Source organism: Durio zibethinus, chromosome 2 (assembly GCF_047325235.1).
Source record: "Durio zibethinus cultivar Kanyao isolate XHJ-2024 chromosome 2, ASM4732523v1, whole genome shotgun sequence".
Taxonomy (NCBI): domain Eukaryota; kingdom Viridiplantae; phylum Streptophyta; class Magnoliopsida; order Malvales; family Malvaceae; genus Durio; species Durio zibethinus.
In genome coordinates, this window is record NC_143163.1 from 31,726,720 (window position 1) to 31,746,730 (window position 20,011).

The following is a 20,011-nucleotide window of genomic DNA, read 5'->3' on the forward strand; positions in this document are numbered from 1 at the left end:
AAAGTGTGTTGAGTGTAAGGGAGGATGTTTATGAGAATTGTGGGTTTAGGATATGTTATGTAATAAGTAAAAATTTATTTTTTAAAATTTTTGAATTTAAGGTATATTTAATATTTAGGTGTATATAGTATTTATTTTGGTCTAAATAGAATTTCTTTTTGTTCTTTTTTGAGTTTTTTTTTCAATAAAATTTATGTTATATTAATATTATTTTAACTAAAAATAAATAATTACATAATTAATAAAAATATTAATTGATATGTTACTATCATTTTTATTAATTTTTAATTATTTATTAACAAAATTATTATTTGACATAAAAATAATTTTTTAATTATTTATTAATTTTATAAATACTAAATAATTAAAATTTTTTATTACATATAAAATTTAATATAATTTTTTTAATAGTAATTTTTTTATTTTCACTATAATTTACTTATCATTATTTTTACTTTTGTATTTAAATGTATATTTTATCATTGATTTTAATATCACCACTACAATAATTAATCTTATCTTTATTGTTATTTTTAATATCATCGTCTATTCAAATAAACTAAAAAAAATGAATTTAGGAAAAATAACCAAATAGAAAATAGAATTTAGGCTTCAAAAAACAATTTTTTTTTTTTTTTTGGTTTTGAAGACTTTAGACTTTGTAGGTAGTTTATTTGGCAGCTTACATGTCATGGCAATCACATTAATTTTATATCAATAATTTGGATAAAATTTGTTAGGCGACTATATTTAATATATTTAATAAATATTAATGATTTTAGTCAAACAAACTAAAATTCAATGTTTTGTTTGAAAATTGAATAATAATGTATTGATCCCGTATGAAATTTATCCCAAATTTTGTATACTTAATTACATTTTTTTTTAATAGAAATATTAAATTAAATATTTTTTAATACTTGAAGGCCGAGGAGAATAATCTTAAAAATTTTCTTGTTCTATCATCAACGTACCAAAATGCAAAAAATTTTACTAGTTAGAGAAATGCCTGACGATTAGATGGGTTGTGATTTTTCTTCTTTCAAATGCTAAGGCTATAGTCACGAATGAGTACCATTAGAATGGATGATAGTACAAGAAGTGGTATATGGACTAAAAAATGACATCTGGTATTTCAATTCCAGCCAGACTCACACTGTCATTTTGGTGATGGTTTGATTTTGTACTCCAAATTTTTTGTTCAATGGGCTACCGATGTAATGCAACTAACGTACCATCTGGCCCAATCTCATTTTCTGTGTGGAAACTGCGAACTGCAAACTACAAAACTGACTGCGTAGCAAGACTCAACGAAAAGTTTGTAGGGTCATTTCCTGCCTTGCAACACAAAGTACCAAAAATTGAGCCACAGAATCACAATTCACAATACGATATCACAGCATGGTAATCCAAGCTATGCCTATGGTTATGGTCATGTTTATGGTTATGTGTCCAAGCCCGTTGCCCAGTCTAGATTTTTCTTTATTAAGGGATGCCCTGACAAACATAAATAAACCCACTCCTATGAAATGCTGCAAAACCCCATGTCAATCTAAATGACAAAACTACCCTTGAAATTCTTTTTGGTCTCCTAGCCTTCTGCTTTTTGGAAGCTACCTGCCACCACCTCCCTTCATACCTCCTTCCATCAAAAAAGCAAAGCTTTCCCAATTCCTAGATATAAAAGAATTAATTGGAAACTCTCCAAGTTCTAAATGGGGTTCACTGGTACACACATTGGATCAACTTATTATATATGGGGTTCCAATAATGGCTGATTTTTCCAGTCCAGTTTCTGAGGTAGGTAAACTAAAACCTTGACTCAGTTAAAAGTGTTTGAAGAGTGTTTGCCTTGCGTTCTTGTTACACCAATCACTAGTACTTTTTTTTTATTACCAAGTCTTCTACCTAAGTAATTCTCATTGCTTGTATATCTTAATCAACGTTAGATTTTTTCCACGCATTTTTGGCTGAAATGAGCTGGGTTTGTTGTGGGTGCAAGAAATAACGTGCCCATTGCTTGTTCATTTTAGTTTATGAGCTGGGTTTAATTTAAAAGGAACCGAGAGAACATGGTTTCCTCTCCTGAGATTCCATATAGGTGACTAAAGTTTGTTTGATCCAAGAAGGTTGAAGGAACAGGTGTTTCTGGCATGCCCATTTCCTAAAATGCTTTGGATACAATCTCAAATGAAGCTAAAAGATGGTAGTTTGAGTTACCATCCTTACTCTCTACTTTCTTCTTATTCTTCTTCCTCCTCCCCTTCATTGCCATACGATAGTGGTTACCAAAAGCAACCAAACCCTCCATCATCATCATCATCATCAGCTAGTAAAATAAGCCCAGCTGTTTTGTTCATCATAGTTATTCTGGCTGTTATATTTTTCATATCTGGCCTTCTTCACTTGCTTGTCAGATTTCTCATGAAGCATAGGTCTCCCTCATCAGTATCTGAATCCAACAGATACCCAGAAATGTCAGGGTCTGATGCTTTCCAAAGACAGTTACAACAACTTTTCCATCTTCATGATTCAGGTCTAGATCAAGCTTTTATAGATGCTCTACCTGTGTTTCTTTATACGGAAATAATGGGGTTGAAAGAGCCATTTGATTGTGCAGTTTGTCTTTGTGAATTCTTGGAACAAGACAAATTGAGATTACTTCCTATGTGTAGTCATGCTTTTCACATAGACTGCATAGACACATGGTTGATGTCTAATTCTACCTGCCCTCTTTGTAGAGGAACCATTTTCTCACCTGGGCTTCCAATTGAAAATCCAGTTTTTGACTTTGAATATCCAAGGGAAGAAAATATGTTATCAGGCAATGGAGGAAGTGGGGTGTCGCGTGGTCCAAAACCAGCAGAGAATGACATTGGAAAGAGGGTGTTTTCTGTCAGATTAGGCAAATATAGAAGTTCAAATGATGGAATAGGAGAAGCAGAAGTAGGAGGAGAAGGAGAGACCAGTAGCAGTAATTTGGATGCGAGGAGATGTTACTCGATGGGGTCATACCAATATGTGGTTGCTGATTCAGACTTGCAAGTAGCTCTATGCCCCAGCAGAGGAGGCAACGATAGTGCTAGTATGAAGCTTGTGAAAGGAAGAGTTGGACAGAATGGGAATTCATCAAATGATACGGATGTAGAGGGAAAGAAAATTAACATGAGAAGTAAAGGTGAAAGCTTTTCTGTTTCCAAAATCTGGCAATGGTCTAAGAAAGGTAAATTCCCAAGTTCTTCAGATATTGGAGGCTCTTCCTCCGTTACTATTGGTTTGCCAAGGACTGATACTAGAACTCAGGTTACTTGAAGGTATTTACTGTTCCTTTGTACTTCATTATAGTGTTATATCATTCAATGAATCTACTTATTAAAAGCCTTTCCTTTCAAAGAAATTGATTCTTTGCTAGCGCAATGCAACTTATGTGCAAATATGCTTCTTTAATGTTCTTACTTGTATGGTTGTACAAACAAGTTCCTAGTTTATGGCAAATGGCAATGTCCTTGGTATTTTCAGTAAAATTCCATAAAGTGCCTAATCTTGAAGCCTTTGTTTTCATCCTGTGAACTGCACATATTGAAATGTTGATAAAGTGATTTCTACTTTTTACTCTAGCTCTCGATCACTCTCTGTCAACGATATAGACCAAAAAAGATTATAAAACTGAAAAAGAAAGATGGGAATCACTGTGAGGTCAAATCATGAACTGCTTTCTATGAGCATCTCTAGGGCCTTTTTTGTTTTGTATGACGAGGGCGGTGGGATCCCAAAAAAAGTGCTTTGAGGAACTCTTGTGTGTAGCCATTATTTGAAAAGCTGACATCAGACATGTCAGTGGATTGTGGGGTCATAAGAGTATTATCTCAATTAATAAAGTCCCAATCCCAAGCTTAATACATAGTAATTAAATTTCATTGAGTAAAATGTTCATTTAAAGCACCACCTAGTATGCAGGTGGCAGGGTTGCTGTGATACTTTCACACAAAAAGGGAAAATCATGCAGTTGGAAAAGAAGTATGTTTACCCCCCATATACCACCAAGGAACAGACTTGCCGATGATTAGAGAAGTAGAAGATAAAACTGCTTGAGTCAAATTATTGTTTTGTTCCAATAAATCATTAGATAGCCAATGGAGAACTGGCACATGACATGGAGTGCAGGAGTAGGAGTAAGATGCCAGCACGTGAGCCAAAAGTCAAATAAAGGGGATGTCATGAACAATGCATGACTGGCAGGCAGACATGAAGGATTTGGTAAGCTAAGACATCACAATAGTAACTCCATATGAACGAGAGAGAGAGAGAGAGATAAGCACAAAAGTCAAATCATAGCACGCTCAAGGTCAAGGGTTAGAGGGAGAAACCGATAGCAAGCAAGGATTATGGAGTTTTGTGTTGAATTTATTTAGTATTAAATATGTATAAAATATATAAATTATTGTATTATAATTTTTATAAATACATTAATTATAAAACATATTTTTTTATTAAATTCATATATAATATTTATCAAAATCTTAAATTACATTTTCTATTATTTTTATATTATGGAATCATATTTGAAATTATTATATCTAAATTCAAACTTTAATGAAAGAATGTAAATTCAAACTTTAATGAGAGAAAATTCAAACTTTAATGAAAGAATGTAAATTCAAACTTTAATGAGAGAATGCAAGGCTTATTATGTCGGTTATTAATAAAATGGATTTTAAATTAGTACTAGAAAAATTGATATCTTTTTAGCTCTACTTAGTATTTTGGACTTGAATTGAAGTTAAAGTTAGTGCATTTGCTTCTCCGGCGCGTGTTTTCCGGGAGATAAAAACGTCCCATGTGCAATTAAAAGAACAATTACAACAGTGCTTTAATTTGCTTCAAAATGCTCACTGCAATCTTCCCTTCCAAATTAAAATAGGAAACTAAATTCTACCTAAGCTCATACTAATCACCCGACTCTAAGAAATTCAAACGCTAAAAGTGATGTAAATGGCCAAAAATTTTTAAAAAAAAAAAAAGTTAGTTCTGCAGCTGTTACATTTTAAAAATTTATTAGAAATAATTTAGATTTACCAAAAAAACAATCAGGCAATACATCGCTAGAAGTAGAGAGAAAAATATTATCCTAACAATTCAAACTTGATGTAACAAACATTATCCCTCCCAAGATTTTGAGTTATGTCAATGACTTGGAACAAGAATAGAACAATACACATTAGAATATACTCATCAACCAGGCAGTGAGTTCATAAATCCGGTGCTTAAATTGCAACAACAGCATACTTTGTATTCCAAAAATATAACAATTTTCTCTTTTGTGGCTAAGGCAAAAATTCAATTCCCACGATTCCATACAGAAAGGGTTTATAATAATTTACATAAAATCACCTAAGGGGAGAAAATTTTTGAAGAATAGTGTGACTAACCCCATTTAACACAACACAAACCCCAACCAAAAATCTCATGCTATTCACTACACACTATACTCGCCCATCTCCCCACCCCCAGTACAAGAATTGAAACAAAAGATTGCACTATCACTACAAATTGTGAGAAGGAAGAAGTTTCTCAGAGATAAAAAGAGGAAAAGGTGGTACATGAACATCTTCAACATCTCTGTGGATCAATCAACCTCATAAATCGCGAGGGAAATTGTTGATTTGTCCTTCTTCCAAAACATCTTTATTGTTCATCTTGTAAGCTATCCTTATGCGCATCACCAACGATTTCTGAAAGTAAACCTCTGTTAAAGACCCTTGAAAGATGGGTAGCAGCAATGAAATGATTGACTAACCTAAAACTAAATAAATAAATTACATAGTGGCATACCACATTGAGAATTTCTTTCCAAACAAAGGTAGCAGGGTTAAATTAATTGTTACAGGTTACTGGTGAAATCGACCTCTGGTATCAGTTTTTATTGGATATTAGCAACCATGTCATTACAAGTTATTAGAATCTTTTCTTTTGCTTTCTTTCTTTCAATTTTTGAAGAACTCCCAGCACTAAACGGTGCTTTTCTTTTGCTTTCTTTCTTTCTTTCACTACAATTTTGCTACAGCTACCTCAAGGCTCCTGACATAAAATAACATTTTAGAATTTATCAGCAGGTCTTTCCTAGGTTCTTGATTTCCGCTTTTTAGGGAAAAAAGTAAAACCTAAAATCTAGGGAAATAAATTGTGATCACCCCCGAGCCTAAACCACCCTTGTCTTCTCCATAAAAGAGAAAAAAATGCACATACATTTCAACTCTTGGCTATAATGGAACTACATACAAGCATCACCAAACACATGATAAATCTAAAGACAAATACTTGTAAAAGTTAAATAGTGATAAAGAAATGAAATAAAGAAGCCCAAAGCATTAATAAAAAGTAATATGAAAACAGGCTTAGTCAAAGTAACACTTGATTCTACCAAGTGCTTAAACCCCTATGATCAAAAGTTAAAAGAAAAAAAGCTTTTAAATGATGAAAAACAAAATACCATCACAAAAAGCTGTAAGTGAAGGATGGCCGTCACAATTTGCCAGTTAGGACAGAGAGCACCACTAACAGTTTGGTAGAGCAACTTTAACAGACTAAAACAACTAGATAAGTGAGATAATTTACTAAAGCTTTCTCTTGTACTAAAGCTTTCTCTTGTACTAAAGCTTTCTCTTGCTAAGCCGTGAGAGTCAGAATGAGTAACATAAAGATTAATAAAACTCAGTACACATACCTTCCCTTGTTGGCTATTAGTGACTTTCAAATTTTGTGTGATGGACCCATTACCGCTTGCAGGCAAAGTATTGCTGCTAGCAGGATCCAAGTGCAGCTGAAGAAACTGCAGAGTTTAAATGCAGCAACTGCATCAGCATCGCACATAATTAAAGGAGAAGTATGCAAAATTCTAAATAATAAGATTTGCAAACTTCAATGGTTATTTTTAACGAACATTAACAATAATCTAAATTTTGTGAAATTAATGAAGCCTACAAAAAAAGCCTAAATAAAAGAAGTATTCTTGAGGCATGTAGAGAACCACTAGTAAGGACAGCCTTTAAGTTGCAAATTGCAAAGTTCTTTGATTTTCAGATAAATCCATGATAGATAAAGCAACAGAGAGAAAACTGATAATGCAAAATCCACCTCTAACAAATGGCACCAAAACCCACTTATAAATTTCTATACCATAAGTACAGCGAACTCAGTAAATGACCATCTTTAGTTACCTTTGGAACTGCTGCCTGGAAAAGAAAATCATTATAGACATTAGGTGACAGATTTGTAAAAGTAGCCTGGATCAACGTCATTTGTGGGTTTCCTGGTTGCTTTGAGAAGTTGAATGTCATCCTTAAGGAGCTGCTCTCATATGCAACTAAAGATGGATAAGCTGGACCATTTTCCTCTGCGCACAGAAAAGACGACTATAACTACTTTGGCAACTACAAGGCTACAACATCTGCCAAACAGAGTTCCAAACTTTAAAACTTACCATGCTTTTGAGGAATGGGGCCAAACCCATCCAATAAATCCATCATTGGAACAGGACTTGCGGGAGAAGTGGCATTTGCAGGAAGTGAGGAAAGCGATGCAAGGCCATTTAAATTGGCAAGTGGTGCTTTGTTGTCTTGACTGGAGGATAATATGTCAGATGCAGATGAGCTGCTTTGTGCAGGAGGTGATGTTCCAATTGACAAAAGATCCAGCAGAACATCTGTGCCAGCTTTTGGAGGCTGACTTGTGCCTAAAAAGTCAGAATAAAATCAGACTTTTTTAATCAACAGGAAAGAAGCGATCAGCACTGAAAATAATTCACTTAACTGTGATCACATTTAACATTTTTATGCCTGTGCAATACAAAGTTCTCTTTGGACAAAGATGGCCATAAAGCAACGACAAGGAAATAACTTATTTTCTTTTGACATTGTTACACTCTCAAGAATGTCAACTTATGTAATTATGCAATGCAACCATCATCACAACCATTATACATCCAAAACCAATTTGGAATTCATAATTATAAATATAGAAAATCAAATAAATAGCTATTTTGTAATGTTCTTCTATAGAACAATCCAAAATTTTGGCTTGTTACCACTAATTTAAATAAAGAGGTGTTTGCCTGAACAGTTGTCCCATATCATTATCAGATGTAGATGATCAATCCTCAACAAGTAAAAGATAAGTAAAAGGATAAATGGACTAAATATTGGGCTCTTGAACAGACTTATTACTCTGAAAACGCTAATTTCAGCACTAATGCTGCAAAAGCCCAAGAATCTTGAACAATAAGGTAATTCAATTGATGCAGAACACATATAATCTAATTGTGGGATTAGTTCACTTAGGCTTCGTTTGGTCAGTGCTTTTGCTTTTTGCTATTTGTTTCTTGTTTTCAGTTATTTTTAATTTTTGCTTTTCATTTCCTATTGAAAAAAAGCAAAAAGCAAATCATAAAAGCATCAACCAAACAGAGCCCTAAGATTTTATTTTGTTACTCTTATTGTATTTATGGGGCTAATTGTAATATCTTATATATCAAGGGTTATATTTGGAATTTTAGATTTATATTAGGGTTTAGTATCTTAGTGTAGTTTTCTTTATCCTATTAGATTTTGTTTACAAGTCAAGTTTATTAGTTTTTCAACTGACATAGGACAGCTTAGGGGGCTAGGGTTTTACAATAACGGTAATTTAAAATTCTTAAGAAAATAGGGAAAATTGAATAAAGAAAAGAAAAACAGAAAAGAATAGATAACCTAAGCTTCACATTTAGGGTTCCTTGATTGCATTACACAACCAAGAAGAAAGAAAACCTAAGCATCACACCTAGAGCTGATTGCATCACACAATCTGAATAGCAATAATGCTAAAAATATTCTCATAATCATAATCAGTCCTTTAAAAGAAAGAATATATTGATATTTATATAGGCTACTAGCCCACTACCAACCATATTCCTAAAAGAACCAGAACTCCTATCCTAAGTTGGACTTAAAAGGAAACACTTAAGACTCTTATAAACACAACCCTAATAAACTTGACTTATAAACAAAACCTAATAGGATAAAGAAAACTACACTAAGATACTAAACCCTAATATAAATGTAAAATACCAAATATAACCTAGATCTAGGCTCGACTCTATTAAGGAGTACTTTAATTGGTATGACATGTCAAGTGCTCGAAGAATTCTGTTTGCAAAGATGAAGTTTGTAAGGTTGGCAAAGATATGGTGGAATGGCACTGAAAGAAACGTAACCAGCTGGGACAGCTACAAAGCAGGACATGGGATGAGATGAAAGCCAACTATAACCATAGATCTATAAGATATTACAATTAGGCCCATAAATACAACAAGAGTGACAAAATAAAATCTTAACTAATCCCACAATTAGATTATTTGTGTTCTACATCTTCAAAATATAAGTGCATGCTCGAAAAAAAAAAATTCACTCAAATGTTTCTTACAGAAGCACCACTATGCATCTGAACTAACCTGATGGTGCAGAAGCTGGGGACAAATCAACCCCAAGGAGATCCATAAGAAAATCACCACCAGAAGAGCTAGGTGCAGCGGCATCATCTGAACTTAGGTCAAGTAAGTCTGCAATAGGAGCCGCAGCTGGTTTGGCAATTCCATTTTGAAGATTATGTGGTGCCCCAGTGGAAGTTGAAATAGCTGTATGCAAGGAGCCAGCCCTCCTTCCGCTGAAAGTTGCCTCATCCAAAACTGGCATCCTTTCAAGCAGTGCAGATCTGTACGAATTCATCCATCAGTTTTGTACTTCACAACTACGCTATGATCCTGCAACCTTCTAAAAGGTAATGCCATAAATCGTAAAACACAAAACAAATTTTAATCATACCTAATGTTCTGATGCTTCTGAAGAATACAATTAAATTCAATAGATCGTTGCTGCAACTCAAGCATAAGGCTTCGTTTATTCTGGACGATTATATCCTTGATCCTCCTGGAGATACCAATCAATGAAAATTGATCTTTTCCATGCCATATAAACAAATAAGAGAAATTCTTCAATTACTTCATGCAGAAATTTCACAATAATTAGGATGGTTAAACCAATTTGCCAAGAAATAGATTCAACTTAGGTCATGCTTAGATAGAGTTTGTAACTATATCAAGTGTATGCTTATAAAAGATTTTTTTTAACCCCTAGACCAAACTAAGCCGGTAGAAACATGGACCCATGAGGAATGAGTGTGATAAATGATAAAATGCATGTAGCAAAACATTACATACTCTGAACAAGAAGGAAAACGAGAAGAGAGCTTTAACAGAGCAATCAAAGCCATCGCCTTAGTAGTGAGATCCAAAGTATGACGCTTAATAGCAACCTCTACGGCATCCACAGTATCAGACTCTGTTACCTGGTTAGGAAATAAAAATTGACTGAAAATTTTCCAAACAGGATTGGAAGATTAGAGTGGTCTAAGCATTCAAATTATGTAATGCAGCCACTGGACAAAAAGAATAGGATCCTGCCATTAAGGACTTTCAGCTCATCATATATAAGGTTAAGAATCTCATTAGTTTAAAAATCATATTGGATGTATGTGATTCCACGACAAGACCCAGAGTAACAAAGAACTACATTGGATAACACCCATTATTACATCTGACTGCAAGCAAACTCAAATTATTTCAACCAGAAATAACATAAAAATACTTAAACAAAATGTTTTGAATAAAATCAGAAGGTACTTTGCAATGCCTTGTCAAAAGGGGAATCGAATGGCTCCTTGCCTATTTCTACATCTGCAAAATCACATTACCCATAAGCCCAAAATCAACTCCATACTTGCTGTAGATTATTTTAATTAATTTTATCTTTAAAATAGATTTATCCCTAGGTACCCAAACTGAATTTGATTGCTATAAATCAAACTTCAACAAGGAAGTAATTCAGTTATAACCACTCTAAAATAAAAATGAAAGTTCCACAAGAAAAATCTAGAAAATTCAGTATTTGATGAAGCAGGAAATTAGCTTTCATGTTCTCTACTGCCAGTTAAACAAACAACACAGTTACTGGTTCCGTTTACAACTTATCAATTATTTAAATTTAAATTAACAGCAACCATGTCATAAGTCTTGAAGTCATAAACTTACGAAAATCTTTGCAGAAAGGGATCCTAATCAACTTTCACCAATTAGAAGCTTCCTCTATACAAACTCAAGTTCATATAACACAGCCCACCACCCCGCTGTTTTCCCTCTTTTTTTAAAGATAAAGAAGTGCAACATGACTATAATGAGTGCATGCAAACTAATCTATGGATAAGGATGCACTTACAGTTATTGGTTCTTCAATATCAAGCATCCCAACATTATTCACCAACATGTCGCCATATTCACCAATACACCAAACAGCCACTCGAACAAGGGATTCCTAAGGAAAATATCAATTTGCATTTGAATAATTAAGCAGAAAAGAATGTAAAATTCAGGCATATAAAATCCAAAATAAACCAAAGAATACCTGTTCTGTTGATGTTTGGAATGCTCGGTACAATGCCCTGACTGTATATCCATGAAGGTCAGAAGCATTACTTATGAGAACGATAAGGGCATGCCAGACTTCATCTTTCACAAAATTTCCAGCCTACTAAGTGAAGGATAAAAATCAGTACTCCTGGAACAAAATAATTAATAGAAACGTTGAAAGAGCTAAGAAGATAAATAACAAATGCACCAGTTCCTGAATAATGAAAAAGGCTCATCCTCATTCCCTTTTTTCTCTCCTAACTAGAATTTTGTCCAGTAGAAATGAAAGTAAACATCCACCAGATGGAGATCCTCACACCAAGCAAAGGTTAAAAGAACAAGCACTCTATCACTTGAATGTTTGTGGCCAATGGCCCAATCTTTTCTTTTTTTAATTGACACTTTATTTTCATCAGTAAAAAGCAAAAACATTGACATATAGCAAAATGAAAATACAGTACCAGGTAAAATGAACCATTACTGGTTACACCTGAGTTCCCACACTTACTGAAAAATTATAATGGCTACTCTTCTCAGTTGCTCCCTTAACATGCAAATTGAGTAAAGGTTTCGCCAGAAACCAATTCCAGGTCCAAAAACCATTGCCCCAGCTACTTTTCCAGATCCAAACTGCTAGTCCTTAACAAGTTACTAGCAATTGAGGCGTGAAGTCTTATATGGATTTCATCAATCACACTCCTAATTCCTAATTGACTTAGAAAGGGTATCATAATCCCCCCCCCCCCCCCCAATCAAATCCTCGACATCCTCATTGTGGTCACGCTTCACAATCATAAACAAAACCAAAATGACCAAGATCATACCAGAACCCAAACTAACTTACAAGATGAGCTAATACAGATTGCAATGGCCCAGCAATTTTTCAGGCCTAAACCACCAATTCTCAATAGTCAAAAGCTTAAACTCAAGTTCTAGAGTAACTTGAGGCCTTATAGGTTTTCATCAATGATATTTATTTCTATCTGATGTGGAATGGAATATCTAACTTTCAGCCTTTGATAGTTCATTCACTCAAAGGCAACAAGCAGCAAAAGTCAAAGCTGAGACAGGTTGAATTACCAGATTTAACTTGAAAAATCAAGTGGGTGGACTTGTGCAGATTGACAGCAAACTTGTGGATCACTTCGCCAACATTACACAAAATAAAGTACTAATATAGTTAATTATTTATATGTACCACCACTTAGACGAAGCAAGAATGTATTTTTCTTTCATTGCAAGGATTTATACACAACAAGGTCATATGTTCAACAAAGAAGCTTTATAATCAAAAGTGTAAAGATGAAAACATGTTTTACACCATTGCTTAAGGGACTCGCATGCAAAACATAGGATCAAATCAAGGATTGGAATAATAAGCACATCAGTGAAACAAAAACATATGTTCTGCAACACCTACTGGGAACAAAGACTGCGATGGATGCAACTCAAACAAGAGAGAAAATAGTAGTGAAACAGAAACATGAACAGGAATGAATTCAGTGGAATACGACAAATAAAGCATCTTTACTCCAATCCTACAACAATGATATGAATGACAACATATACCTCAGAAAGAACCTTGAGCATCTGATCAATGTACCAAATCTTCTCAGGGGAAAACCTGAGGTGATAGAAATGATTGTTGATTAAAAAATGCTACAAATTAATTCCAAATGAATCTTTCAGCATCCCTCCCCCAGCTAACAGAAAAACTTGTCCAATAAACCAGAAGAAAATATCATTCAACATAAAAAGAACGACAAAGGGAACTTCAATAAATTTAATAAAGGTAGCAATCCATTAAAATCGACCATATGAAATCCATTGTATGAAATATTTGACTTCTCCAGGAGTGATAACCAATCCTAACTGTCCTAAAAAATGTGGTTGGAGGAAGGATTATACATGGAATATACAGCTAGATGCATCCATGTATGCATGTACATTCCAAGTACAAACATGATGCATGAAAATATTGAGCCAAGAAGACAGCATATACAAGAAAATTAAGAATAATATAGCATACATAAGAAAAGCTGAAGTAGCACTTCTTGTTTTACTAAAAAATAGCACAGCTTACTTTTCAACAAGGGAGCAAATCTTGGCAGTAAGATCTCCCTTAAATTCTTGATCGCTTACTTCCAAATATTCAATTAGCTCTTTTGTCAAAGGCTTCACATTGCTTTCATTCACTAGCAAGTATACAAGTTCAAGTGCCCTTTTCCGAATTGAAGCATCCGAATCCTGTAAAAAGAAAATGTCAAATCAAAAACTTCTTCAGTTGCAGAAAACTCACTTTTAGACAATAAAGGCACTTCAGAATCAAATCAGAGTCCACTTCAAAAGCAACTAAGAAAAAGCTAGAAACTCTTTTTTTATTGGTTAGAGTACCAAGGCTCAAACTTAGGATCTCTACCCAATTCCTAATCCACTCTACCCCTGAACCAATCCCAAGGGGTGATGCTGGAAATTACTATATCTTCAAAATTGAATCCCTATTTATCTGTCCAAATTTCAATCAAAATACAAGAAGGGTAACCAACCAAAAAAAATCATAACAGTCACATGTAAGACAAATATAGGGTTCCCTAAAAGGAAGAAGAAGAAGAAGAAGACGAAGAAGAAGAGAGAGAGAGAGAGATGACTACATGGTCATTATCCCTGAATGCAAAAATAAAAGATCAAGTCATATCTTTAATAAGAGTCTTATTCCCACAAGTATGGGGTTCACCAAAAGTAACAAATAAACAACAGAACCAGAGAAACAGGTTAGACAAAAGGAAAGCAAAAGCAAACTCCTTGACTGCTTCTTGAGCAAGAACTAAACCAGAAACCTATTGAAATCCTCAAACATGAAATTAAATATCCTCAGGCAGTAGCAAGAACTAAACCAGAAACCTATTAAAATCATCAAACATGAAATTAAATATCCTCAGGAAGTACCTTTACGCATTCCAAAATTGTTGCCCTATGCCTCTGGACTGCTTGAGCATCCACCACAATGGCCTTCATAAGCATGTTTAATGCAACATATCTGAAAAACATGCAAGGTTCAGTTTCATAATATAGTAGAGGAACAATGAAATAGTGTAGAAACAGATCGAGATCAGATTTGAAAGAAAATACCTGATATTGTTGTCACGATTTGACAAGAATCTTCCTAAGATATTGATAGCAAGCACACGTAAGCCACCATTATCTTCAATGCTCATGATAGTTTCAACACATTCATAAAGAATAGCATTTCCTGCATTTTTTTTTGACTCGGTTTTTGTTGCCACCTAAGAAAAAAAAATTGTGACCATACAGAAAAAATAAGTAAAAGAGAAACTCTTAACCTCATTAAGAAATGAAATAGTGTTGAAAACCAGGAAAAGAGTTCTCTGAAACAATTTTAGCTTCAACTTTCAATGCCAGAAATCAGATTTAGAAGCAATATCCAATATAACCCAAATGGTATACCATCTTTTCAATTAACAGGCTCCACGCAATTTCATTAAGGTTTTTCTCATTTGCAGGAGCAACATTTGAGTGGAATGCAAGGTTTATTTTCTAACAAGGACAGAACTTGTATTTTTTCATCTTGCAACACTATCTTAGATCATAGAAAGAAAGAACAAATCTCATTCCTCAATAAAGCAATCATTTGTTTTTTTACAACAGTTTTTCAGAACCTCTAATAAGAAAATTCAATATACCACTGACTAACTATGAGCATGCAAATGAAATTTACAGCCAAAGAACAAGATTTAAAACAGAAACATCAATCTAGTTACTAATTGGTGAGATAAACAATATATGGAATACACATTATACTTAAACACTTCTTTCAGGACTTTTAACATATTATGAATGAAAGATAGGTCACCAAAACAACGTCAAAAGTTCACAACTGACCTGGGCGAGTATGTCATTCATACAGTCACTAGCATCAGCATCTCCCTGGCCCAATATCCGCAGCAGCTTAAGCAATCTTATATGAAGGAAAGGATCTGTTATGCCAGCAATGTCATACTCAGGTGAATAGGGACTGTTTGCAATATCCCTCAGAGTTTTGACCAAACCTTCAATACACTTCTGCAGTGATGATAAAAGAAGCAATTATCACAATTAGAAAGCTGACCACATTATCCATTTTTGACAAGTTTCTTCCCACTAAAGTTTACAAATATGATTCAGCACAATATTTAAATGATATAGAAAAGGGCACAGTATTTAAATGATATAGAAAAGGGCCCTGTTCCGCATGACCCTAAAGGCCTAAACAAGTTCATAAGTCCTATAGAAACCAAACAGCAAAATTAGCCTGAAGCATCTTAGTGTCAAATAATGCAAAAGACAGCCAACAGTTTAGGGCAAAACACCAGTAAATCTGATCCATTTTCTCAATTCTTTAGATGATAAGTTCTCCCCAGCCAGAAACGGGAACAAAGGATTGATGGTAGACTGCTCTGCCCACATGGATGCTCCAAACAAACAAAAGCAGGAACTATATATTCACAAGAAATTTTATTCATTATAGCTTTTTTTTCACAGGTATTAAAATAATTCATATGCTCAATAGAGTGTTTGTTTTTCAGATACTATAGGTATATGCTTATAAAGCCATAACCAATTACCTTTCTAACATATTCAAGAGCTTCTGAACTGACTTTACATAGATCCATACAAAGTTGAACTCCTGTTATTAGGACACCATGATGCTTTTCTTTAAGTAGCGAAGAAGCAGGATTTATAAAATTTTCAGCCAAGTCCGGAACTTTCTTTATGATCCGTATGGAACACAATGCTGCCTACAAACAACAGATAGAGTCAAGAGGAGTCAAATATTGCAGTCAAAATGCTGAAGAAATGACAAATAACCTAAAAATTATCAAGTAATGTGCATGATGAGAATTCATAAACAAATGCCACTTAGCAGGGGGAAAAAGGAAAAGAAAAGCAGGAAGCCTGTTTAATCAAATCAATCCTCCAATAGAAAAATGACTAATTGTAGATGAATCAATTTAGTACATCAAAAAAATGCCTTCACAGGATGGCTGGCAACAGTCAATAGATGTCTTTCCCTGAAACCATCAAACAAGCAACTGAAGTTGACTTTCTTGGAGTCACTAAGACGTCAGATTCAAGGATTACTATATGTTGGCATTTTTCCCTTCAATGATTATATGCTGCAAATTCTTCTGGATAAGATATACGGGCAGAGAAATATCCAGATTTTGTAAAAGTAGCAGTCATATGAAGGTTGCAGAACATCATAAAACAAATATCACACTTCCATGAATTAGCAACATAATTACATTATACAGTTGAGGTCTCAGTCATGTGGCATGTGGTAATTATATCATGGATTCACATGAAAGTTTTAACCTTTGTATTGACAAAATTACAAAGGCATTACTGGAAACAACTAAAGAACACAAACCATTATGGTTGCAATGCCCAACAAAACAACCCAAAACTTTCCAACTCCTGTAGAAGAAAGGAGGATGGAGAAGTTGATATCTTTTAAGAGGAATAATCAGCATTGTTTAAGCATACAAAATTCACAAATCCTGGAATCGGCCTCGCTTTTCCTCCTTTACTTTAACATCTCATTGAAATCAGAATCTGTGGCCAACATGAACTTGAATATAGATAGGACACACTTACTTTCTTCCGGACATTTGGATCTCGAAACTGCAGCAATCTTTCTACTTCCGGTGCAAGATCACGAGCCATTTCTGCTGAACAAATATTTCCCAGAGCACAAAGAGCAAGTCCTACAATATACTGGTTTGAATGATTGAGATCTCTGCATATAAATTAAGGTTCCAGCAAAAGTAAAGTAAATATCTCCATTTTCTTATTTTTACCCTTCATAATACCAGCGTATCAGGGACAAAGTTATTCATTCAGAACAGAAATGGTAAAAGGGAAAAGGAAATAGGAACAAATTAAGCTTGAGAAAAGTCTAGTAGGATACTGCTTTAATGAGTTCGTGACCAACATCAACACTTCTTGTCTTTCATCAAGAAGCAACATAAGACCAAGATATCCAATCCTTTTCTCTGGAAATCCAGCAGATGCAATCAACTTCAGGCACTCCATTTGGCCAAAATGAGTGGGATATCCAAGCATGTGAATGAACATGAGCTTTGCCAGGTTACGGTGCCTATAATCTTGATCATTTTCATTAATTGCAGCACGAATAGCAGCACACTCTTTCCTTACAACAGCACGTTCTTCTGCTGCAGTTTTGCATGCACGTATAGCCCGTATCATGTCCCTGCATTGAAAAAGTAAGTTTGACCATTTTCAATTAATATGCATATAAACTAAAGTCAAGTCAATCATTTAGATTCATTAATATTACTTGGGGATAGAAAATGCACAAAATCTGTGTTACTTATCAATTTGATTCGTTTAACAAAAAATGAATTCATACCCATTGATAGGGAATCATTTAAGAAAGGGAAAAAGTATTCTTCGAAAACAGCTGTAGGTCCTGACTGAGAAGAAACTTTACAAACTAAAGGACGTGCAATGCATGGTCCCTTTTTCTTTTTCACTAAAAAAATTACATAAAACTAAGAGATAACTTCTTCCAATGAATATAAACAGTTCTTGTGAACAATGTCCTGAACATGAAATATTTACAGATGTGTAAGAGAGAGGAGACCATATATTCCTACTTACCAGCTTGTTCCTTTAAAGCACCACTTGATACTGATCACTCCTTATAGGAAGCACCTCAAGACAAAAGTTCTCTAACGACTAAAGACAAGGAGATTGAGATCTTCACACCCATAAAATATGGATGAAATCCAGAAAACTAATTCCAAGAACTTATTCAGAAATCCCATGACAGGGTATGGAGGTTATCATTCAGACCGGATTCTTTTGCTATCTCAAAATTTTTTTAATCATGATAAATCTATATAGAGACAAATACAACTACTCAGTTCCATTCCAATAGACACAGGCACCCTCTAGAATCAACAAACAGTCCCCCGAGGAAAAGTAAAAGAAAAGAAATTCAATTTTCCAATTGTTTCCTAAAAGTGTGATAAGTTCTACAAATCAGTTTGAACATATAACCACAAGAATTACAAGTACAACCATCTGACCAGGCCATTCAGATTGTACTTTGGTGACCATATTGAACAGGATATTTGCGTACTTGAACACCTTGGACTGTATGTTATATATTGAAATTACCATTCTCTCAAACTGTTGCTGCTAGTTACTCATGTTTAAAGGGTAATATATACATATACATATATATAATATATATTCCAAAATATGCTGCATAACTAACATATCTATAATGCAAGAAGTAGAGAAAGTAAGGTTTGTAGTACCAAACTGGTGGACATTTCGGTTTCCTCTCTAGAAAATGGTACGTTCTGGGACCAATGCTATTTGGCGCATCATTTCATATTATTAATATTCATGAATAAAATAGATCAAGATCAAGCTACTCTCAAACCAATTATTAAATGGATATGCTATAACTTCAGACATTTCTACATTTCCATCCATAGTTGCAAGTAATTCAAAGCATGTCAAAAAGAAAAGACAAAGCTAACTACACGAACCAAATTAACAAAACCAATAAAAAAAAAAAACTAGCAAACTCCACTTGGCTCTAAATTCAGACGCAATCATCTTTTAAGTAGCACAAACTACAACCAAACTTCCGAAATTTCAATCATGGCAATCAAACAACTGCAATTGAACAAAACCCCAACTGTTTCAATAATAAAACCAATCCATTCAAATTAAAAAAAAAAAAAATCACGTGTTCTTGATCTGATTTACAAATTAAAAGGAAAAGGGACGAATTGGTGCTTACCGTAGACGAGTTCCTGAAGAGAAAGGATTCATGATTGGTTACAGAGTTGAAACTTTTGTAGAGAGCTCAAATCAGATCCAATCAAATCAAAAGTAAATCAAATGCTGCAACTAAATCAATCACCGAATTAGCGCTATTCGGAATGAAATTGAATTATTTTTTCACAAATCTAAGAATCTGTAATTCAAGATCCAAACGTTGGAATACGGAGATCTGAGAAAGACAACCAAACAGAGATTTGGATCTGAGCGACAGAGAAAACAAAGTCTCTGTTTGCCTTTTCTTCTTTTTTTCCCAGTGACGATGAAAATGCTGGCTGGTTCTTTTGTCTTTGTAAAAACTAAACGCAACGAAACGGGGAACTGGGGAAGGAAAGACGGGAGCACTCAAATTTTCATTTGCGAGTGCTGAGTAGATCACCCCCGGTTAAAATGGATAAATGACTCCAGATCTGCTATTGGGTTAAATTTGCATGTTGGATCTTCGCCTTCTTGCGGTCACGTGTCAAGGAGCGATTTCATTGGCCAGTGAGAGATTTGTAAATAACGGCGACGGAAGGAAGTCGTTGTCTACTTATTAAACGTTTTCCCCTTTTTTTTTTTTTAATATTTTCTTATTGTTAAACACCCTCATTGCAGTCAATTTGATAAGCTTCACAAATCACAAGTGATGGG

At 34.3% G+C, this 20,011-nt stretch overlaps 2 protein-coding genes across 8 annotated transcripts; one reads left to right on the forward strand and one right to left on the reverse strand.

Moving 5' to 3' along the window:
* Positions 1-1,186: 1,186 nt before the first annotated feature.
* LOC111317849 (RING/U-box superfamily protein) lies at positions 1,187-3,516 on the forward strand. The gene has a single exon (XM_022920319.2). It carries the CDS (start codon positions 2,170-2,172, stop codon positions 3,310-3,312), a length of 1,143 nt encoding a protein of 380 aa, XP_022776054.1. The 5' UTR covers positions 1,187-2,169; the 3' UTR covers positions 3,313-3,516.
* A 1,753-nt stretch (positions 3,517-5,269) lies between these two features.
* Positions 5,270-19,701, reverse strand: LOC111317850 (AP-1 complex subunit gamma-2-like). Of its 7 annotated transcripts, none has more exons than XR_016331940.1 (18): positions 19,338-19,701; positions 17,466-17,768; positions 17,153-17,294; positions 16,120-16,293; positions 15,398-15,577; positions 14,627-14,781; positions 14,444-14,534; positions 13,581-13,744; positions 13,067-13,121; positions 11,493-11,615; positions 11,307-11,402; positions 10,253-10,380; positions 9,858-9,962; positions 9,488-9,747; positions 7,481-7,732; positions 7,218-7,393; positions 6,725-6,851; positions 5,270-5,732 (listed from the first exon to the last, which is right to left on the reverse strand). XR_016331940.1 is itself a non-coding variant. In XM_022920320.2 (18 exons), exons 1-18 carry the CDS (start codon positions 19,367-19,369, stop codon positions 5,637-5,639), a joined length of 2,637 nt encoding a protein of 878 aa, XP_022776055.2. In that variant the 5' UTR covers positions 19,370-19,701; the 3' UTR covers positions 5,270-5,636. The 7 variants fall into 7 exon arrangements, 5 of the variants coding, with proteins under 5 accessions (XP_022776055.2, XP_089607655.1, XP_089607664.1 ...); XM_022920320.2 differs by having other exon boundaries at positions 6,725-6,829; XM_089751529.1 differs by having other exon boundaries at positions 5,270-6,614; positions 6,652-6,829.
* Between the last annotated feature and the right edge of the window lie 310 nt (positions 19,702-20,011).

What these genes read in the sequence shown, in the direction of transcription:
- LOC111317850 (XM_089751529.1), bottom strand. Translation starts at nt 19,369, where the DNA reads ATGAATCCTTTCTCTTCAGGAACTCGTCTACG. An exon ending in TGCTCAAGGTTCTTTCTGAG is followed by an intron (nt 11,616 to 13,066) that starts GTATATGTTGTC and finishes TTCACTTAGTAG; the next exon opens with GCTGGAAATTTTGTGAAAGA. An exon ending in ATATTGAAGAACCAATAACT is followed by an intron (nt 10,381 to 11,306) that starts GTAAGTGCATCC and finishes TTTCCTAACCAG; the next exon opens with GTAACAGAGTCTGATACTGT.
- LOC111317849 (XM_022920319.2), top strand. Translation starts at nt 2,170, where the DNA reads ATGCTTTGGATACAATCTCAAATGAAGCTAAAAGATGGTAGTTTGAGT.